Below are 24034 nucleotides of genomic sequence, written 5' to 3'. Positions count from 1 at the left end.
TAAGGAAACTATAGCACAGAGGTGAAGTAATTGTTTGAGTTCATATAATTATTAAGCAGCAGAACCAGAGTATGAACTTGGGCTGTCTAGCTCTAAAGCTCACACTGATAACTCTCTTACCACGTATACTTACTATTTTTCTAATGTCGATGATGATGATAGAAAGTTGTCATATTGCCCCAAGAAGCTGAAATGTTCTAGGCATTCTGTTAAGCACTTATATAGTAGTTACCCTGTTTTAAATGCTTGACATATGTTTTATGAAATCGAAGTTATCTACATTTTACAAATGAGAAAACAGGTTCAGAAAGGCCTGTGAAGCTTACTTTGCCTGGGTTTGACCCTCTGATTGGCGAGGAAGCCTGGAGTAAGGACAACACCTGTGAGAGGTTCTAGAGCCCTGGGAGGCCTTTGTCAGTTAGCAAACCAAACTAGACACCATCTGTGTGTCTCCTTTTTAGTAGGCCTCCTGCATTAATGACAAGTTGTCTTGGACTCTTGGATGAGTGGGCACATAGAGAGTGTAAGTAAGCCCCTGTGGTCTTGGAGTTAACTGCCTCAGGCCCTGGTGATAGAATTTACTTGTTACCTAGGCCAAGATCAAGCAGAAGCTGCGGGAGATTGAAGAGAATCAGAAGCGGATTGAGAAGCTGGAGGAATACATCACTACTAGCAAGTATGTGGCTCAGCAGCCTTTCCCCCTTCCTTCTACTCCTGTCCTGCCCTGTCCCTTTTTAGGCAGGACGACTGAATCCCTCAGTCAGGAACATTATCCCACCAGCCAGGGTTAACTTCTATGTTCTGTCATTTTGTAGGCAATCCCTAGAGGAGCAGAAGAAGCTAGAGGGAGAACTGACTGAGGAGGTGGAGATGGCCAAGAGGCGAATAGATGAGATCAATAAGGAGCTGAACCAGGTGATGGAGCAGTTGGGGGATGCACGCATAGACCGCCAGGAGAGCAGCCGTCAGCAGCGAAAGGCAGAGATAATGGAAAGCATCAAGCGCCTTTACCCTGGCTCTGTGGTAAGACAGGAAAAGGGAGTCTTACTGAGCACTTATTCATACCCACTATTATGGTTTTCCCAACAACCCTGTGAGGACAGGGTTGCTAATCTTATTTTTATAGTTGGGGAAATTGAGACTCAGAGAGATTGGTCCAAAGAAGCCCAGCTTATAAGTGGAAAACCTGCAATTCAAACCCAATTTGTCCTGATGCTTAAGCTTATGTTCTCTTCACCATACTAATTACATCTTCCATATGGCCTCCCTTGACATATACCAAGCCTGTTAGCTTTATTTATTTATTGTTTTTTCTTTAATTGGTACACTACAATTTTGCATAAAAGTGAAATTTATGGTGTTATGTTCATACAAGCACATGGCATAATTTGGTTAATTTTATTCTCTCCTTTCCTATCCCTCCTTCCTCCCCCTCTGTCCCCTTCCACTACTCCACTGTTCTCTTTCTATTTTCATGAGAGCCCATTAGCTTTTAGGGACACCCCAAACTTTATCAGATATCTTGGCCTCTTTCACCAAATTCCATGTTCCCATGTTCCCTGAGTAGTACCCCTCTAAATTATCCTGTCCCTGAGTTTAACTTAGTTTAGTTCTACGAATATTTCGTGATCACTCCTCTGGGTACTGCTGGGGAGATAAGTATGAATCAGAGTCAGTCCTTGGCCTTGAAGATCTTATCCTTTATCTGATGGTTCTTAGGAAACCATGCTTGATTTTGGTCAGGGATGATGTAAGGTCAAAAGAGATTTATTTTGTAAGGTAAAAGAGATTTATTTTGCTTGGTGCTTATGAAAGTTTGATATAATGTATATAACATATTTGACATAATGCCTGGGTTGCAGTGATCTGTGAAATGGTAAAAGTGATTTTTGGAAAGGTGATTTTGAATTCAGACTTTGATTTCCTTGAGTCATTGTTGTTTGGGAGCCATAATAGGCTTTTTTCCATAGGATGGGGATTCTATTCCTCTGTGAGACAGAAAAATACCATGGTGCTTTTCTTACTCTCCCACAGTTAATACAGCACTTTACTTTTGATACCAGATGTTTGGGTTTTTTCCCCACACACCAAGCAGTTCTCTAGACACCAGCCGGGTGTTCAGTAATTCAGTTCAGTTCTGACACTTGTCTATGTAGTGTCAGATCCCACGTTAAGGGTTCAGTCTGACAGGACTGCCTCTCACTTCAGATGTCAATTGCAAGTGGTAGGTTGTGATCTGTGGTTCTGACTGACCTGTTATAAATAGGCTTCCCACGACCCTCCTCTTGGATTTGACTCATTTGCTAGGGCAGCTCATAGAACTCAGGGAGACACTTAGGGATACCCATTTATTATAAACAATTTTACAAAGGATACAGATGAATAGCCAGATGGAAGTGATGTATAGGGTAAAGTATGGGAGCTGAATCATGGAGTTTCTTTTTTTCATTTCTTTTTTGGAACTGGGGATAAAACCCAGGGCTCTGTGAATGTGAGGCAAGTGCTTTGCCACTGAGCTACATTCTAGCCCAGGTCATGGATTTTCTATGCTCTCACCATGCACACCATTCTCCAGGGACCACCTCTTGTTCAGATATCTAGAAGTTTCTTTTTTTTTTATTTCTAGAAGTTTCTGAACACAGAACTTTTGGGCTTTTATGGAGGCCTCTTACATAGGCAGGATTGATCACTTTATTAGCCATTGCTGATCCCAACTCAATCTTTGGCCCATCTTCCACAACAGAGGTTATGAGTGGGGTAGGGCTGAAGGTCTCAACCTTTTAATCTTGCCTTGGTCTTTCTAGTGACTAACTTCCATATTAAACCTATGTAGGAATGACCAGTGATCTGTTGTCACTCTTGTTTTTGGAGCTATGTGTGTCAAGAACTGGAGACTAGGACTAAATGTATATTTCTTTTTTCTTTATTTCTCTCTCTCTCTTTTTTTTTTTTTAGTAGTTGACATTGAAAGAAGGGACACTCCTGAGCTACATCCCCAGTCCTACTTATTTGTTTATTTATTATTTAGGTATCAGGGATTGAACCAGGGGGTGCTTAAACACTGGACCACATCCCCAACCTTTTTTTTTTTCTTTGAGACAGGGTCCCGCCAAGTTGTTTAGAGCCTTGCTAAGTTGCTGAGGTTGGCCTCGAACTTATAATCTTCCTGCCTTAGCCTCCCCGGGATTACAGGAATGCATCCTGCACCCAGCTCTAAATGTTTCTCAGTATCATAGTCCACACTGGTGTTTGAGTACAAATCCGTTATACCAGAACAATCATGAGTCAAAAGAAACTGGCATGTTACTAGAATACTCTTCAGTCATTCATTAATAATTAATCTAGTCTATCATCATATCATGTGTAAATGTCTCCTGGATGAGGCTGCTCAGGTTTGTAGCCTTCCATTCATTCTTGTAAGTTTCTAAAAGCAGGAATAGTCTTGGAGAACCTGTAGCTTTGCTCTTTTAGGTGTTTAGAACTATATGTCATCTCTTTCACTAAGCCTCTTTTGAGGTATTAATGTAATATTGGTTTTCCTACATTATGTAACCTATGTATTCATACCTTTGCTTCCCTCTTAACCCAAATGTTTTCATCTTTGGGAGGAACATTAGGATTGGCTACTGTGCAGCTCTAGATTGTAGACAGCACTAGTCTTGCAAGTACCCCCCTCAGTCCATTCCTGTTCACATAAGGTAGGGTTACACAGATGTAGAACTAGCTGGCTAGTTTGACCAGTAGGGAGTATAGTTATGTGGATTGTTTCTGATAGAGATTCTAGCCTGCCCTTTCTGAGCTGGTAATTGAGATTACTACACCAGCTCCCAAAAGCCTCATGCTTCAATTTTTTTTTCTTTCTTTTTCACTTAGTATGGCCGCCTCATTGACCTCTGCCAGCCCACACAAAAGAAGTATCAGATTGCTGTGACCAAGGTTTTGGGCAAGAACATGGATGCCATTATTGTAGACTCAGAAAAGACAGGCCGGGATTGTATTCAGTATATCAAGGAGCAGCGTGGGGAGCCAGAGACCTTCTTGCCTCTTGACTACCTGGAGGTGAGGCTTGTGAGAATGGGGTCAGGGCAGTATTCGAGGGCTCTTCCTCTTGGGCCTCCGTGTTGTGCCACTTATTGAGCTTCTTTACACAGGTGAAACCTACAGATGAAAAACTCCGGGAACTGAAAGGGGCCAAGCTAGTGATTGATGTGATTCGCTATGAGCCACCTCACATCAAAAAAGCCCTGCAGTATGCTTGTGGCAATGCCCTTGTCTGTGACAATGTAGAAGATGCCCGCCGCATTGCCTTTGGAGGCCATCAGCGTCACAAGGTATTGATTCCCTTACCCAGGTTGGAGCTGAACTGCTTTAGTAATGGAGATTCCTGTTTAGCTTTTCCTTCTTTCTTTATACTGTGTATAGACAGTTGCACTGGATGGGACCCTGTTCCAGAAGTCAGGAGTCATCTCTGGTGGAGCCAGTGACCTGAAAGCAAAGGCACGGCGCTGGGATGAGAAAGCAGTAGACAAGTTGAAAGAGAAGAAGGAGCGGTTGACAGAGGAGCTGAAAGTAAGCCATGGGCACCTGTAGTCCCTAGGAGTAGAGGTTCCAAGCCCCCCGTATTGACTGCCTTCTTACTATGTAGACCTTCCTTGTCCTCTTCAGGAGCAAATGAAGGCAAAGCGGAAAGAGGCAGAGCTGCGTCAGGTGCAGTCGCAGGCCCATGGATTGCAGATGCGACTCAAGTACTCACAGAGCGACCTAGAACAGACCAAGACACGACATCTGGCACTAAATCTCCAGGTAGGGCCTGGCCTTTAGCCCTGTTTTCCAAAGGTCCTCCTCATTTTCCTAGTCCAGGTTTCTCTGGAGGTGGGGAACTTGTTCCTTTCCTCCCAGAATGTTCCAGAGAACCAAGCATAGCACAGTGTCAGACAGCCAGGGGTTCAGATCTTGGCTCAGCTATGTGTATAACATTCAGCAAGATACACAGTGTCAGTTTTTTCATCTTTATCTATAAAATAGGAATTAATATCTACTTTATAGGGTCCTTACAAAGATAGAAGAAGTTAATACCTATAAAGTGCTTAGACTAGTATGTGCTCAGTTCATGTTAGATGGCCATTATTAGCATATTCATTCAATAAATTTTTGAACTTCTAAAAGTGAATTAAAAGTGGGCCATAGGAATTTCAGTCCCTGTAGGTGGTGGCACTGTTCTAGGTATTTTCATGTGTTTTTCGATTATTGGGTTCTTCCCCAGCTTACTCTGGAGGTGTAATACAATATGTAGTGTGTATATGCACAATTACATGTGCATGTATGAGAATAAAAAAGAATTTTACCTTTCTCTAAAAAAAGATCTGACTTGTAGGACATACATAGTTCCAGGGTATCTATAGATAAGCGATTGTGGACCTATAGTTAAAGGTGTTTACTGTGTTGCCTAGTCCTATGGATTGAAGCTGGTTAATAGGAGGCCAGGAAAGAAGTCATGTGGTGGCTCCAGCAAGAGATGATGGGATTTGACTAGGGCAGTGGTGCAAAATCAGATTTTCTCAGGGTGTGGAGAGCTTGCCCTTCCTGACTGTTAAGCCAGTGTAGTCAGGGTAGCTCTTGTCCTCCAAGGAGTCTGGTCTCTTATTTTTCAACCCATTACCTCTAGGAAAAGTCCAAGCTGGAGAGTGAGCTGGCCAACTTCGGGCCTCGAATTAATGATATCAAGAGGATTATTCAGAGCCGAGAGAGGGAAATGAAAGACTTGAAAGAGAAGATGAACCAGGTTGGTAGAGGGTGAGCCATACCAGCATGTGTGTCAGGGCAGGACTGGGATTTGAAGCAGACTCTGACCAAGAGAACCTCTATACTCTCTGGCTTCTCCCTTCAGGTAGAGGATGAGGTATTTGAAGAATTTTGTCGGGAGATTGGTGTCCGCAACATCCGAGAATTTGAGGAAGAGAAGGTGAAGCGACAGAATGAAATTGCCAAGAAGCGGTAGGTAAAAGTATTGGTAGAAAATACTGGGATGCTCTTTAGCTTCCAGCCTGACATCCTTGAAAATCAAATGCTGTCATAAGACATGGACCAGCTCTTAGAACCTGAATAGTTTATTGTAGGTAAGCCTCAAAGAACAGGGGAATCAGGGAGGCAGTATGACGTAGGATAGTGTTTAAAAGTATCAGATTTAAACTTGGTTTACCTGGAATTAATGGGATCTACAACTCATTATCTCAGTTAGTGACTTGACTTCTACAAGCTACAGTTTCTGTGACATGGGATAATAATGATACCTATCTTGTGGCATTGTTGGGAGGAACAGATGAAATAATGCTCATGAAGTATTTAGCATAAAACTTAGCACCTGCTAAGAGCAGTAAACATTAGTATTTATTTTCTCTTATCATGATTGGGTAGGGGGTTCTAGGCTGAAGGAATAGCCAGAACAAATTAAGCTCCTTTGTTTCTCTCTTTAGTTTATTCATTCATTCAATAATCTTGAATACCTATCTTGTGCCAGGTTGTCCTGTACTAGGTATTGAAGGAGCCCAGGGGATTTGGGGGTTAGACAGATGAACATGACATAGTCACTATTAAAGGAGGTCACTCCTTAGATCCTGGTTCTCAGTTAACAGTTCATCTACCCCTTTACCAATACAGTAAATATTCATTGCACTCCTACCACAGGCTAGGCTCAAAGGATTAAATTGGAGGATCTATCTATTTTCAGGGAGCTTATGGAGTACTTGGGGAAACAGACAGATCAACAATAACAGAACAGTGTGATTGATAGTGTAATTGAGGTATATAAAAATAATACAAAGGACATTTTCAAGGAGCTACAAATCAGTAAGAGGAAAAATACAAAAAAAAGAAAATGGGCAGAAGATACAGTTGGCATTTTATGGAAAGAGAAAATTGGTTGGCTAACAACAGTAGGAATTAATGTTCAGTCTCTTAACCAGAGGAATACAAGTTAAAAGCAATCTAGCAAGGTCTGAGGATGTAGCTCAGTGGTAGAGCACTTGCCTAGCATGTGCAAGGCCCTGGGTTCAATCCCTAGTACTACAGCAAAGAAAAATTCTAGCAGTATTTGGTGAAAATTAGTCTACGTATGTCCTCTTTAGTATGGAGATCATATACACACACATATTCCCCACTCCATAATATAATGTTCAGTCTCTTTGAACCAGAGTTAATATATATACATATACACACACCAGAAAATCTTACTACAGGATCACAAATAGGCACATTCAAGGTTGTTCATCTTGGCATAATCTGTGTTAATGGGGCATTGGTAGCAATGTAGAATGGCCATCACTGGGTAAAAGTATAAGTTTAAAGTGATGATTATACAAACTGTAATACTGTAAAGCAGTTCAAAGCAAGAATAGATTTATAAACAGTTACTTGGATAAAGTATGACTGAAAAAATAAGAATGAAAATTATAACACCAAGCATTTGTATAAATTTGAAAACATTTTATAAGGATATGCATTTTTAAATTTTTTTTTATTTTTTTAGATGTTGATGGACCTTTATTTTATTCATTTTATTTATATGCGGTATATGCGGTGCTGAGGATTGAACTCAGTGCCTCACATATGCTAGGCAAGCGCTCACCACTGAACCACAACCCCAGCTCAAGGATATGCATTTTTAAGGGGGAGTGTGTGTGTATACATATCACTTTGGGGTATGTATTAATAATAGGGAAGGTAATTGAAGTGGAAATTGGGTATTAAAACAAGAAGACGAGAAGGGTCTTGCACAGACAGTGATAAGTGTAATGAGCCATGGATTTGATTAACTCAACTCTGCAACTGAAGTTCAAAAAGGGAGGAACCCAGCAAAGTATAACAGGTACTCAGAACCTGCTCTGAACCACCAGGAAAGGTTTTACAGAACAAGGAGTGATGAACTAAAGACCTGAAGAGTGAGTAGGATTTAGCCAGCCAGGTAGTGGCAGAAGAAGAGAGTTGCAGGCAGCGAGAACAGCATGCTTGGAGGTGTGAGAGAGCATGCCTTGTTCTGGACACTAAGTAGTTTTGAATGTCTAAATCATAAAAACAGGGTCAGGAGAAAGGCGGGGGTGGTGGAGAGGTCAGCAGGGGCCAGATCACAGAGGACTTTATGAGTCATACTTAGGAGATTAGACTTAAAATTGCATGGCTCAAAATTATAGAGTTAATTACATTCCATTTGGATTATAGTGACTAATAGGTTTAAGCTGCTAGCATGACATCTGGCAGCATCTGTCACACTCAATTGGGGATTGGAGGGGCAGTTGAAAGTTATTAGCCCTGCCTGGCCTGCTAGTGTCTATATATGGTTACATACTCTTAGTTTCTGAAAAGATGGGGGACAGGCAATAATAAGAATCTAATATTTTCTCCATGGTCCTACCCAAGCTCTGCCCCTTAAGAGGTTCTAAAATCTTCAGCAGTGGTTGGGATGCTGAAAATAATCAAAAGCCTTGGGAAAAGATGAGCTGAATATAGTCAGTATACCTGGCAATGATAACTTTAAAAAAAATTTTTTTTATATTGGGAATTGAACTCAGGGGTGCTTAACCACTGAGCTACATCCCCAGCCCTTTTTTATATTTTATTTAGAGACAGGGTCTCGCTGAGTTGCTTAGTGCCTCGCCAAGTTGCTGAGGCTGGCTTTGAACTCGTGATACTCCTGCCTCAGCCTCTCGAGCCACTGGGATTACAGGTATGCGCCACCCTGCCCGGCATAACTAAAATTTATTGAGTAGTTACTGTGTGCCAGGCATAGTTCTAAGGACTTTAACTCATTGAGAATATCTCTCAGTAATTCTGAGGTAAGTACTATTGTTATTTCCGAATCTGAGGAATGGAGAATATAATATAACTTGACTGAGATCATACTACTAGTAAATGGCAATATTGGGATACCAATACTCTAAACTCACTACATTATATTGTGATGATGGTGTATGGGAGTGAGCCCAGGTTTTGGTGTTAGACTTGGGTTCCAATCTCATATGTGCCATTTACTAGCTGTATGGCCTTTTAGCCTGTTCTCTCTGTTGTAAAATTAGGATAATAATGCCTACTGTGGAGCTATCGATTAGAGGGTTCAAGATAATGTGTAAAGTACATAGAAGCTTAATAAATAAGAATTAAACATAGCTGGTGGGTTCAGATGGACCTTTTTATGCCCTCACGGGAAAATGGAAACATGCTGGAGTCTTCAGTGTTTGAAGGGTGATAAATGGGTTTTGGCCTAGTCTCCCCTACTTTGTGCCATGTCCACAGGGGAATTTCATTCTTTAACTTTTGGCATGTGGGGGTACCCAACCACTGAGCTACATCCCCAGCCCTATTTTTTATTTAGAGACAGCGTCTCACTGAGTTGCTTAGTGCTTTGCTTTTACTCAGGCTGGCTTTGAAATCGTGATGCTCCTGCCTCAGCCTCCTGAGCTGCTGGGATTACAGGCATGTGCCACCACGCCTGGCATAGTTTTTTAACTTGAAGACAGTTTTATGTGCATGTGAGTGGATGAGATAATGGTGACTAAAATCTAGCAGTAATGTGGAGGCCTGAGCCCTGGGCCTAGTTCCTCTTTCTCTCCTTAGTTTGGAGTTCGAAAATCAGAAGACTCGCTTGGGCATCCAGTTGGATTTTGAAAAGAACCAACTGAAGGAAGACCAGGATAAAGTACACATGTGGGAACAGACAGTGAAAAAGGATGAAAATGAAATAGAAAAACTCAAGAAGGTAAGGAAGGAGAAAGTTAAAAAGGAAAAATTGGAATAAATATGACAGAAGGGTATGTCCATAGTTTATACACCTCTCACCTAGATTAATAAGAAAAACATCAAAATCCAAGTAGGGGGAAAATGAGTAAGTAACATAGACAATGAGATTCTAACAGCTCATGAACACATACAAATAATTTATCCTTATCAGAAATCAAAGAAATGCAAATTAAATTAGAAACATTTGGGTATAATTTGTTTCTAGTCTATTGCTCAAGATTTTAAAACGAAAAAAGAATACTCGGAGGGCCTGAGTTCAGTTCCCAGTGCCAGGAAAAAAAAATGTATACACACACACACACCCACACATATATACATACATACATATGTGTGGGTGTGTGTGTATATATTCTTTATATAAGAATAACCACTGCATATTTCATGGGTCACATGAAATGATTACTAAAAAATTACTGATATCAATATTGTTATGCTTCATTACTACTGCTTAGACAATCTTTTTCTCATGTATACTGTATTAAATACAGCAATGATTTATTACACACTTTCAAAAAAATTTTGTACCATTTCCAAATATAAATGCAGTACTTTGACAATGTCAAAGTTGTCAGAATCACAATGGAGTCCCTTGTGTCAATTCTAACCAAAGGAAACTAAATAAATCCAGGAAGTTATGAAGGAAGGGTCCTTAGACATAATTGCATGATAGTAAAAACACAAAGGACTTCCGAAAACAAAAATTTCCAAGAAGTCACCACAATCTTATACAAAAAGTACTTTCACAAAGGACATCTGACCAGCAATTGTTTGTTCAACCTTGAACTGACATTACTCTCATTAACCATCAGGAACAAGCATTATTATTTCAAAATATTGCATGTAATCCTTTACATTTTTATCTTTAAAAACTTTCCCTTGCTTCAACCTCTCTGAATACTATGACCTGCATATTCCCAACAAAATGCTGTTATTCCCAAATAAATATCATTATTCTTTGGAGAAAAAAAAAAAAAAAAGAATACTCAGTACCAGCTATGGTGCAGGAGAACAGTATTCTTACACAATTTGCCATCATCCATCAGGAGGACTCAGAATACATTTATACCCTGTAACTTGGTAATACCTGAAGAGATCATCAAGATCACGGTAAAGCTTTGTGCAAACAGGTTGATGTTTATTAGTAGCATAATTTATAGTTCTAAATTGCTAACTACCTACATGCCCCTTGGAAAGTGGGAATTTGGCACATCATGGTACATTGATGTATGTGTGTACTTTAATGGTTTTAACATTTCAGTAATACAGAAACCTCTTTTAAAGCAAAACTCTCCTCTAAGATATTGCCTTAAACCCTTGATGTTACTGAAATATATACTTAGAAAACTTAAAACAAAAGCCAAGAAAAACTTACAAAATAAATACTAGCAAAATGAATAAAATTGCCCGGCATGGTGGCACACGCCTGTAATCCCAGCGGCTCGGGAGGCTCAAGCAGGAGTATCACGAGTTCAAAGCCAGCCTCAGCAACTGTGAGGTGCTTAGCAACTCGGTGAGACCCTGTCTCTAAATAAAATATAAAATAGGGCTGGGGATGTGGCTCGGTGGCCCCGAGTTCAATCCACAGTACCTAAATAAATAAATAAATAAAATTAAAATTTAGATTTTTTAAAAAGTAACAAATATATATTTTTTAGGTTTTTTAAAAAATTTGTTCTAATTAGTTATACATGACAGAATGCATTTTGACACATCATACACATAAATGGAGTATAACTTCTCATTCATCTGGTTGTACATGATGTACAGTTACACAGGTCATGTAATCATGTATGTACATAGGGTAATAATGTCATTCATTCTAATATCATTCCTGCCCCTTCCCCTCCCTTTACATTTGCCTGTCTAGTCCAAAATACCTCTGTTTATCCTTATTGGGGATGAGCATCTGCATATCAAGAAAATATTCAGCTTTTGTTTCTTTGAGATTGGCTTATTTTGCTTAGCATAATATTCTCCAGCAAATGCCATAATTTCATTCTTCTTTAAGCCTGAGTAATAGTTCTCTGTGTGTGTGTGTGTGTGTGTGTATGTATGTATGTATGTGTGTATTTATATATCTATCACAGCTTCTTTATCCATTCATCTGTTGAAGGACACCTAGGTTGGTTCCATAGTTTAGCTATTGTGAATTGAGCTGCTGTAAACATTGATAAGACTGCAGCACTATAGAATGCTGATTTTAAGTTCTTTAACAAATATATTTTAATTGATCTCAGATAAAAAATTCTCAGGGAAGGTCAATAATTGTTTCAAGCCCCTAATCTGCTGGAGCCATTTCTTGAAGAACCTTGAGGAACTGGGTTAATTGTTTTTTCTCATTATTTCACACCCACAGAATTTGCATGTCTGGCAACTGAGTTCAGTTTCTTCATATTTCATATTTAGTCTTTAGATCTTCTGCTTTGTCAGCATAAGCTTTCATGGCATTCCCTTTAGTACTCCCTTTCAGCTAATTCTGGGAATCACACTTGGCCTTACCTTTGAGTTCCAGCATCTTAAGCTATTCTGTATTTATGTTACCTACGGTCACTTGTTCATAGTGGCTATAAGAGGTATAGCATCTCATTGTCTACTGGGTTTGGTCTTAAGACCTGCTGGTCCAGTCACAGTCTCTCTGGGAGCCTAGAGAAGGCAAGGGAGAGGAACTAATAGTGTAAGATTGAACTGACACGTACATCCCCAAAGATTCCAGACCCCAAATTTAACTACATTCATTCCTTGCAACAGATGATGATGTTTTGCTGAAACCTCATCACTTCATAGAGATTTTTTTCTAGTGGCTACTATACCTTAGTTCTTTGGCATGCCTGTGTCAATGTGTACTCTGTGATGACTCTCATTTTCCTACATCCTTCTTTGAGTTACCATAAAACTTTTGTTCCTTACAGCATTCCCTCCTGATATGGTATGGTCTTCTCTTGATTTGAACATATCGTTTTACTTTTGTCTACCTATATCTGTTTTATCATTCTTGTTTGTTTTTTTCATTAACCCCTGGTGATTAAAGTAGTTCTCTTTGTTGTCATTGGAATCTTAAATGCAATTGCCAATAGGGTGGTGAAATCCTAGGGCAGGACTAGATTCATATCTGGATGATCCAGGATAACGTGTTTATGTGAGTTTTGGACTTCTTTCTTTTTGGGGAGGGTATTGGGGCTTGAACTCGGGGACACTTGACCACTGAGCCATATCCCCAGCCCCATTTTGTATTTTATTTAGAAACAGGGTCTCAATGAGTTACTTAGTGCCTCACTTTTGCTGAGGCTGGCTTTAAACTCTCAATCCTCCTGCCTCAGCCTCCAGAGCTGCTGGGATCACAGGACAGGCATGCGCCACAGCACCCGGCTAGACTTCTTATTTTGAAATAATTTTCAGGTTAGCAGAGAGTTGCAGGAATAATACAATGATTCTCTCAATATTTGTGGAGGATTGGTTCTAGGACCCTCCTTTAAAGACACCAAAATGTGAGGATGCTCAAATCATTTGTATAAAACAGTATTATTTTTGTCTAACTCACATATATATTCTCCTGTATGCTTTAAATTATATATTATTTATAATATGTAATATAATGTAATACTATGCAAATAGTTATACTTTAGCGTTTAGGGAATAATAACAAGAAAAATGTCTATACACATTCAGTAGAAACAATTATTTTTTCCAAATATTTTTGGTTGGATGTAGAACTAAGGATAAGAAAGGCCAAATGTCAAAGAACTTCCATCTGCTTATCCCCAAGCTTCACCAGTCATGAACATGTTACCACATTTGTTTTTATATTTCCTCTATGTATGTTTATTAGTTGCAGATATGTCTCCTTTATATGACTTCTTAAAATGAAAAAAAAAAAATCTTCCAATACAAAATTAGAACATTATACGTAAGGTTACAATTCTCCTTTGGCTGACCACCCTCAATCCTAGTCCCCTTATTCTTTGCAGAGGTAAGCCCAGAATAGTTTGCATTCTTCAAGACCTTTTAGGATTTGCTTAAATATATGTACATTCATATATGAGTACTCTTAGAAATACGTAGTATTGTTTGTGTGGGTTTTTACAAAACATGTAATATTATACATGACAAATTTTTGATTTATAAAAATAGCTCAAATATAACATTGTCAGAATGCAGACTTCTAATTACAATCTAATCTCAACTATGTAAAGCTGTTTATAAATAATGCTGGGGAAAATATACTAAAATATTAATTGGTTATCTCTGGCTGGTGGGATTAAGGAGTACTCCCCTTCACCTTTATTCTTTTTTTTTTTTTTAAATACACGACAACAGTGGAATGCATTGCAATCCTTATTACACATATAGAACACAATTTTTTATATCTCTGTATATAAAGTGTGTTCACGCCAACTTATGCCATTATACATGTACTCTTTTTTTTTGGCATTACAATTCTTAATACACGTATATACCACAATTTCCATACTTTGACAAAACTTGTCTATAGTGGGTAACTTAGGTAATTGGGATTTTGTGGGAGGGCAACCAAATAAGATAAAGAATGCTAAGAGGTTACAGGGGTGTGAAAGCAAAGCTCATTGATGAGTGGCTCCAACAAACTGCCTGTTGGGAAGGGTGGGGCAAGAGAAGATCCCACAGTGAGATGGGAAAACCTTCATGTCTTATCCTGTTCCCTGCTGGGACCAGGAAGAGCAAAGACATATGAAGATCATAGATGAGACCATGGCCCAACTACAAGACCTGAAGAATCAGCACCTGGCCAAGAAGTCAGAAGTGAATGACAAGAATCATGAGATGGAGGAAATTCGGAAGAAACTTGGGGGTGCCAACAAGTGAGTGGGCTCAGGGATAGGGAGGGAGGAGTAGTTAGAAGAGGAAGCCTGCCAGATCTGGGTCTTACTTACCTCCCTGGACCTTTTTAGGGAAATGACTCATTTACAGAAGGAGGTAACAGCCATTGAGACCAAACTTGAACAGAAGCGCAGTGATCGCCACAATTTGCTACAGGCCTGCAAGATGCAAGACATCAAGTTGCCGCTGTCAAAGGGCACTATGGATGATATTAGTCAGGAAGAGGTGAGTATTATGGCTGGTGGTAATGGGCTGTGAACAAAATTTACCAGGGATGGGGGTGAGAGTGGCCAAGAAGGCAGGTGACAGAGGCAGGTGGGCAGAGGGTGGGAGGGACATAAAGAGGGATGTACATGTGAGAGATGAGGTAAGGGAAGGCAGGTATGGTTTTAAAAAAAATGACTGTGCTGGGTGACATGGCACACACCTATAATCCCAGCAACTCAGGAGACTGAGGCAGGAGGATTGTAAGCTCAAAGCCAGCCTCAGCAAAAAGCAAGGTGCTAAGCAACTTAGTGAGATCCTGTCTCTAAATAAAATACAAAATAGGGCTGGGTATATGGCTTGGTGGTCAAGTGCCCCTGTGTTAAATTTCCAGTACCTACCAAAAAAAATTGGCCTTGGTGTGAGAGGAAAGATGAATTGGGAGTAGAACTGTAAGCCAGGGAGTGGTGAGAAAATTGAGCCAAGAAAGGATGAAGTAATCCATTAATCTTAGGGACATAAGTTAGTTTGGCTCCAGCAGGTGATGGATTTTGTAGGAGTGGGAAATGAGGGACATTAGCAAAGAGCAAAGGAAGATGGGAAACTGGGAGACCTGAGGCTTAGCTGCAGTAAGGGATTTTGGCCAGGAGAGGGTTGGCTAAGGGACATCAGCAATGCAGAGGGGAGGAAGCTTAGTTACAGGAAGGGGAGTGACGTTAAGGCAATAAAGGAGCCAAGGCATTTTATCCATTGGAAGTGAAGATTTATAGCTAGTGGGTGGGAAATATTAACCAAGAAGAGGTAGGAGGTTCATATATATCTTTGACTGGGTTATGTACCTCTGTCCTACATGTCTTTCTTCCTTCCTCTTCCCAAGTAGCATGTCAGTTCAATTCAGTAAAATATTTTGAACTCTAGAAATGTTCTGGGCATCATGGTAACATGTGACATAATTACCTCTAATCCTAACCACAGTCCTGTGAGGCAGGCTTTGTCCCAAAGAAAAGCCCACATTACAGATGAAGAAACTCAGCATCCAAGGTCATGACTTGCTGAGGATCACACTGTTAGTAAGAGGTAGATCCCTATTATGAAAATTCAAGTCTTTTTGCCTGTAAAGTCTCTTGGTTCTTCCCCAGTGCCTTCCTAGGAGGTGCTTCCTCAAAGACATTGGAAGCTGCAAAGGAGCCCTTTGCCTTCCACTAGAAAGGCCAATCTGCTCCATTTGACACTCTCTCTCTCACCATCACAGGGTAGCTCCCAAGGGGAGGAATCAGTGAGTGGTTCCCAGAGAACTTCCAGTATCTATGCTCGAGAAGCCCTCATTGAAATCGACTACGGTGACCTGTGTGAGGATCTGAAGGTGAGGATCAAACATGGGAGTGGGGAGTATCTTCCCAGCTGTCTAGAGAGAATGGGTCAGCCCATCTTGGAGCCTGTTGAGACCATGACTGGAAAGGAGAGAGCTAACAAGAAAGGAGGATTGAGCTGTGAGCCAAGGTCTCTCCCTCATGTACAAATAGACACATGTGCATCTCTTACCCTTGACCCCCAGTTGCTTGTATACATGTTTGCTGCTAGTTACCCTATTTCACATATATACATGGCAGAGCTTAGATACACAGACAAAAGGCTCCTGTACAGTAACAGACTGGCCTCAGGTGTTCCGCACTGTTATGTCCTGGGTACCCTCCTCATGTGGCATTATATCATCCTGGGTGTTTCTTTCCTTCCTCATGCTTCAGCTGCCATCTCTATGCTAGGTCCCACAGGTTACATCAAACTCCAGCCTTCCTCCCAGATCTGTCCCTTATCCTACATGCTCTTCCAGAAATCTGAGCCTCATGCTTGACTCCTCCCTCTCTCATTTTATGTATCAAGTCCTATTGATTCTGCCTCCTAAACATATTAAATTATTTTTTACATTTGCAACATCTTCTCTAGGGCATGCCACCTTCATCTCACACATTCTTAAAGGAGCCTCCTAAATAATTTCCTATGCTTTCCAATCCATATCACATTATCCAGAGGGACTTGATTAAAAAAAAAAAAACTTTATGCAAATTTCCAAACATATATAGAAGTAAGGAGAATGCTATAATGAATGCCAGGCACCCATCACCCAGCTTCAACAGTTAGCAACATATGGTCAGTCTCATTTTTTTTATACCACCACCACCATTGGACTATTTTAAAGCAAATTCCAGACATTATTGTATCCATAATTACTTCAGCAAGTGTGTCTAGAATATGAGGACTCTTAACCACAGCAGCATACCTAAAAAAGAGGAATTACTCTGTAATAATCTAATATTCAGTTAGTGTTTAGACTTCCATGAAAAGTCCCTCCCACTTTTTTCTCAGTTTATGTGTTCAAGTCAGAATCAGATTGAGAGGTCCATATGTTAAAATTGGTTGTCACTAGTCTATAACATTTTTCTATCCTTTGTTCTTTTTTTTCCTATTTATTTATGGAAGAAACTGGGTCATTGATCTTTTAGAATTTTCCACATTCTGGATTTGGCTGATTATGTCCCCATAATGTTACTTAACATGTTCTTCATTCCCCATGTTTCCTATAAACTGGTAGGTAAATTTAGGTTTTGATTTGATTTTGATACCACTGAGCTATATCCCCAGTCTTGTGGGGTGCAAGACTGGGGATATAGCTCAGTGGTAGAGTGCTTGCCTAGCATACACAAGACCCTGAGTTAAATCCCTGGTACTGAAAAAAAAAAAGTCCTTTCTTTTTTAGGGGGAGGGGGCAAGAATGTATCATAGGTAGTGCTGTGTAATTGTGAACTTCCTTTTGTATCACATCATAGATATTTGTTGTCATGGTGTACTCACTTGTCTTGTGTGCTAATCTTGTGTGTGAGTTCAGCACATGCTCTTTTTCTCTCAGTCTGGTTCCAGGAAATCTGTCTCACCCACAAGGATACCAAAGTCCATGGATGCCCAAGTCCCTTATAGAAAATGCTATATTTGCATACATATAACTTATACTTGAAATCATCTCTAGATTACTTACAATACCTAATACAATGTAAGTATTTGTTACACTAGTGTTAGGGAATAATGACATAAAGTCTGTACATGTTCAGTATAGGCACATTTAAAAAATTGTTTGTTTGGTACTGGGAATTAAACTCAGAAGCACTTTACCATTATGCTACATCAGGCAGGCCTTTTTTTTGTGTGTGTGGGGAGGACATGATCTCACTAAATTGCTGGCCTTAAATTTGTTATCCTCCTAACAGCCTCCCAAGTTGCTGGGATAACAATTTGTACCTCCACAACCAGCTTAAAAAGTATTTTTGATCCATGCTTGGTCAAAGCAGAGGATGCTGAGGGCTGATTGTGTAAGAAACACTGAATGCCAGATGAACCTATGAAATAAAAGCACAGGGATACATTGACCAAATCTAAATTATGGGAAATTTGTTTTTGTTTTTATATATTTATTTTTGAGACAGGGTCTTGCAGTGTTGCTGAGGCTGGCCTCAAACTTGGGCTCAAGTGATCTTCCAGTCTCAAATTCCTGAGTAGCTGGGATTACATATGAGAAACTAAGGGGAAAAGATCTGATTTCATCCATAAATGAAAGAAAAGAGGGAGGGGAAGCTGTTACAGACTAAGAGACTAATCAACCCATTGAAATGTGTGCACCTTACTTGAATTCATTGTAAAGAAGAGAGGGAAGAGGGAACTTAGAAGGTAAGGGAGCTTAAGAGACGTATTAGGTAATTGCACTGTATTTGGAATCAGCTTTGGAAAACCTATAAAAATAATTTATAAAACAGGGCAAATTGAACACTGACCAGATGTTTTTAAAGTTAGAGAATTGTTAATTTTTTTAGGTTATGATAATGGTATTGTGGTTTCATTTTTTAAAAAATACTTATCTCTTACAACAGTGATTCTCATTGTTTAGGTGAGTATTTTGCCCCCAGGAGACATTTGACAATGTATGAGACACTCTTTTCAAACCCACTTGTCATGGCTTGGGCAGGGATTACTCTTAGCATCTAGTGGGTAGATGCCAAGGATGCTGCTGAAATCTTACATAGAATAGCCCCCAACAAATATTCTAACCTAAAATATCAATATACGCCTGAGGTTTAGAATCCCTGTTTTAGAGATACATACTAAAGTATTTGAGAATGAAATGAATGACTTGGATTTGCTTTGATACAATTGATTATTTTGGAGTTGGGCAGTATAGGTAACAGAGTATTGAGCATGAGTTGGTAGTTGTTGGAACTGAGCAATAGGTACATGGGTTTCATTATATTCTCCAAGGTTTTGTATATATTTGATAATTTACATAATACAAATTTTTTAAAAAGAAAAACATAATCATTAGTTTTGGGTGATCCATTTTTATAAAAGTCCCCATTACCTTTTAGCAAATTGGTTTTAGCAGATGTTGACAGTCATTGCCTAAATCTGTTAAGGGTTGTAAAAGGATAGTCTAATTCTTTCATTAATCATTCTTTGATTTATTTGTGGGATTTATTTATTTATTTGTTTATTTAGGTATTGGGGACTGAACCCAGTGGTGCTCCACTACAGATCCGAATCTCTAACCCTTTTTAATTTTTATTTTGAGAGACAGTCTTACTAAGTTGCCCAGCCTGGTCTGGAACTTATGATCTTTTTGCCTCAGCCTCCTGAAAAGTTGGGATTATAAGCATGCACCACTGTGTCTAGCAATTCTAAGAAGAATTTTGCCATATCAACTGTTCCCTTGAAATAAAGTACAACCCCCCCCGCCATGAACATCCCTGGTTTCACCTTATAAAGTTTGAGTTATTAATGGTCAACTGCAGTCCAAAAATATTAAAATAGAAAATTCCACAAATAAACAAAAAGTTCTGAGTTGTGTGCCATTCTGAATAGCATGATGAAATCTCTTGCCTTTCTGCTACATCCCTGGGGACATGAATTATTTCTTTGTCCAGCATATCCACACTGCATATGCTACTCCCCCTTCATTAGTTACTTGGGCATCTTAGTTATCAAATCGACTGTGGTGGTATCAAGTAACTTTAATGTAGTCGCTTACAGCTGCCTATGTGCCCACACATTAGCTCCACTTAATCTTATATAGGCATTGTATCATATCACATCATCACAAGAAGAGAAGGGTGAGTATAGTTCAATAAAATATTTTGAGAAAGAGACTATATTTCCATAATATTTGTCATAGTGTATTGCTATAATTCTTTTTATCGTTACTCTCTTACTGTGCTTAATTTTTTGAATTAAACTCTGTCATAGATGTGTATATATAAGGGAAAAAAAAACATAGACCATGGCATTCATTACTTTCTGTGGTTTCAGGTATCCACTGAGGGTCTTGAAATACATCCACTCTGGATAACAGGGGACTACTGAACAGTTAGTACAGGAAAGATAGGATAAATAAATATGTAATCCTTTTGTTTTGTTTTCCAGCTTTCAGAATGATGAATTGGTTACCCTTGTAATCTTCAAAGGTGACCAATGAGGTTTTTAATTTATATTCATTATAAACTTAACTGCTTAAGATGTGATTGATGTTTTGATTCATTGGAAGTCATTTTTCTTCTTGATGTTCATATTGTCCCATTCTTGGCCAGTGGGAGCCACTACAAATTTATCTTTTTTACTTTTAGATTTTTATTGAAAATTTCACATGCAAAAATTAAAAAATAAAATGCTCCCTCATGTACTATTACTAGTTTCAACAACCATCAGCTCATTGCCAAAATTGTTTCTTCTTCACCTCAATATACTCTGTTGTAAATCCTATATATTATATCATTTCATTTGTTAATATTGTAGATTTTATCTTTGAAAGAGAAAAAAATCCTTCAAAATAATTAGAATCATTACCATTGTTCTAAAATAATAATTCCTAGCTGCAGATATAGCTCAGTGATACAGCATTTGCCTAACAGGCTTGAAGCCCTATGTTTAATTCCTATCACCACAAAAAAATTAAAATAATATTTCCTTGATATGATGATTGGTATCACATGTACCAACTTGTTGCATACACATTCACATTCTGTCATAGTTTGCCTTCTTGAAATGGGATTCAAATAATTTGTTTCATGGATGGATAGATAAGGAGGATTGGTAAAACCATCATTTGATACATTTCTTAAGTCTCTTTAGTCTATGGGATCCCCTGTATCCATTTTTATTTTTCTTTGTTGTTATTGAAAAAATTGACTCATTTCTCCTGAAGGATTTTCCACACTCTGTAGTTTGCTGATTACATCCAGTAATGTTTAAACTGTCTTCTCAAAGCAAAACAAAGATAGTTCTACTGTTCCCTATAGTTCCTGTAAGTGGGTAGGGCTCATGCTATCCCATTTTTGGCTAGTGGGAATGCACTCAGTTCTATAAATCAGTGCTGTTCAATAGAAAGAACATGTGACTTCATGTGCAATTTTAAATTTTCTAGTAGCCATATTTTAGAAAGTAAAAAGAAAAGAGTAAAAGTAATTTTAATACTATAATATTTAAATTAGTATATCCAAAAGTATCATTTCAGTATGTGACCAGTATAAAAAATATCACGATTATATTTTTGAGAAAAGGTCTAATTATGTTGCCCAGGCTGGCCTTTAACTCCTGGTCTCAAGTGATCTTCATGCCTCAACCTCCTGAGTAGCGGGGACTATAGGAATGTACCAATTAGCACAGCCGGCTTTAAAAATTATTGATGAGATATTTGACAATCTTTTTTTTGTACTATCTTCAAAATCCAGTATGTATTTTAACACTTACAGCACATCTCAGTTCAGATGCTAAAATAGCCTCAGAAATACTTGATCTGTATTTAGATTTCCTAAAATTTACAGTTGAAAAAGGAGACCCATATACCCAAGTTGTTCCAAATATACTTAAAAATTTTCCAGTAACTGAACTATCTGGTTTTCAATGTAAATGAGCTAAAATTCCATAAAATTAGAACTTCAGTTCCTCCATCACGCTAGCCATATTTCACATGCTCAGTAGTTTCATGGCTAGTGGTACCTCTTTGGACCACACAGATATAGAGACTTGATTAGACTTCTGGGGTTGGCTTATTTGTTGTGGTTGTGACTCCTTCACAGGTGTTCGTGTTACTTCTGTCCGTAATGTCTGGTTGTGGGTCATTTGTGTAGTTTGCAGCCATGAAGATGATTGCTTGGATCCTTTAATTAATTGGGGGTTGCTAAATGGTAGTCTTAGTCTATCATTCCTTTGTTATTAGCCATAATACATAGAGACATAATTCTCATTATTTGGTAACCCTGAAGTAGTTTGTTTAGGAAAGGTAAGATATGTGCTCAGTTCTTTCCCTTTATTCATCAGTTTGTAAAATAGTGAATTGGTTCCTTAATATTCTTAAGATTTGTCCACTGAGTTGTTTTTGTATCATTATGAATTTAAACACATTTAGTATGTTTCAGTTTGTTGTGGTTATTATCCTTGATGCTCAGATTATCCTATCTTTGGCCAGTGGGAATGCATTCAAGTTGGCTTCTGAATCATTTTGATGCAACCCTTGTAGCTTTGTCATCTTCCTTGCTTCCTGATATGTCCATGCTCATCTCTACATTTCTCAGCCTAGACCTGGAATGAGCCATTTCTTCAAGAAGCTCTGGCTTTTTTTAGTGGGAAATGTTATTATTTAGCAACTACCATCTGGACACTAGAATGCTCATGACTGCTGGGTTGGTTAGTGCTTCTAGAACTTTTCACTAGATTGGGCCACTAAATGCATTTTTTATTTTGAAGGGAAAATGCACCCTGAGTTCATTTTGATATTTCCAATTGCAATTATAATTTTCACAGTTTAACATCATTGATTTTATGTTTGAGTCTCTAATTATTCTTACTGGAAATCTTGGTTCCTAGCAACACTAACATAATAACATATTTACTGTATCCTACTCTATATAATAGTTTAAAAATCACAATAAGATATTATTAGTAACAATTTGATTATTGAATGTAGTTTTAAATAGTTTAAAGATTTTGTTGAGGTTCTTTTGTCACTAAGCTCATTGGGCATGTGTAGTCATGTTGCTATATTTTAATGTGATTGAAAATAATTCTCTTGAGTATTTAACCAGCTTAATGTAAGTTAGGTTTCTTTGTTTTCTGTTTTTAAGAATTATTTTTTTAGCATTTTAGTTTATTTTTTCCCTTCTTCAATTGTGAAATGTTTCAAACTTATAGAAAAGTTGAAAGAATAAAACAGCGAATACCCAAACACCTTTCACTTTAGATTCACCAATGAATATTTTACCACATTTGCTTTTTCTCGCTCTTCTTTCTCTCCCTCTCACCCCACTATACACCTTTTCTTTTCCTAAGTCTTTTGAATGAAGTACAAATGTCATGATATTTCAACCCTAAATACTTTTGGTATACAGAAAATAAGGGATTCTCCTACATAATCGCAATTCCATATTGTACCTAAAAATGAATAATTATTTCATATTTACTATTCAGCTTATGTTTGAATTTCTCTGGGTGGTCCAAAAATTGTCTTTTTGTAATCTATTCTTTTTAAATTAGGATTCAGTCAAGATTTATGAATTGATTTTGGTTGTTATATCTCTTTAGTTGCTTTTAATATGAAACAGTCCCTTCACCTTTTAATCATGGCATGATCTTTCAGAGTCTGTGAGTTATCTTGGATATGTTGGTTTCCTTTCCTCTTTAACCTGCTCTTTCAACCCTGATATCTCCTATAAATTGGAACCTTGGTCTAGTCTGTAGACTCAGTGAATTTAGGTTAATTTTTTTTTGTAAGAGCATTGCATTTGTGATGCAGTACACTTCATGTTGCATCTTACTAAGAAATGTATTGTATCACAGTTTGCCCATTATTAGTGACACTGAATTTGATCTCATAGTTAAAGTGTCAATTGCCAGGTCCTTTAGTGCTAAACATGTACATAAACCTTCTTCATTGATGAGTAATCTTTAGAGTGATACTTTTATAATTGTATGACATCTTCATGTGGTTCTAAAACCAAAAGTACAAAAAAATACATGGGCTGGGCGCAGTGGTACATGCCTGTAATCCCAATGACTTATGAAGCTAAAGCAGGAGGATCACAATTTCAAGGCCAGCTTGGGTGACTTAGTGAGACTTTCGAAAAAAAAAAAAAATAATATATATATATATATATAT

General features: G+C 38.4%; 1 protein-coding gene across 6 annotated transcripts in view; it reads left to right on the top strand.

Moving 5' to 3' along the window:
- Smc1a (structural maintenance of chromosomes 1A) overlaps positions 1-24034 on the top strand; it is a 56315-nt gene that overhangs the window by 11404 nt on the left and 20877 nt on the right. For all 6 annotated transcript variants that reach the window (XR_007344857.1, XM_015506522.2, XM_015506523.2 and 3 more), the window contains exons 8-19: positions 594-676; positions 816-1023; positions 3874-4059; positions 4152-4331; positions 4423-4569; positions 4666-4803; positions 5666-5782; positions 5888-5994; positions 9607-9748; positions 14479-14624; positions 14715-14868; positions 16100-16210. Coding sequence is in view for 5 of the 6 variants with exons in the window: in XM_015506522.2 (XP_015362008.1) it covers positions 594-676; positions 816-1023; positions 3874-4059; positions 4152-4331; positions 4423-4569; positions 4666-4803; positions 5666-5782; positions 5888-5994; positions 9607-9748; positions 14479-14624; positions 14715-14868; positions 16100-16210 (1719 nt within the window). In the remaining variant the exon portion in view is untranslated. The remainder of the gene's footprint in view (positions 1-593; positions 677-815; positions 1024-3873; positions 4060-4151; positions 4332-4422; positions 4570-4665; positions 4804-5665; positions 5783-5887; positions 5995-9606; positions 9749-14478; positions 14625-14714; positions 14869-16099; positions 16211-24034) is intronic.

Source organism: Marmota marmota, unplaced genomic scaffold, assembly GCF_001458135.2.
Source record: "Marmota marmota marmota unplaced genomic scaffold, marMar, whole genome shotgun sequence".
NCBI classification, from domain to species: domain Eukaryota; kingdom Metazoa; phylum Chordata; class Mammalia; order Rodentia; family Sciuridae; genus Marmota; species Marmota marmota.
Note: the sequence above shows the minus strand (reverse complement) of the source record. Positions and strands in the feature narration are given on the sequence as shown.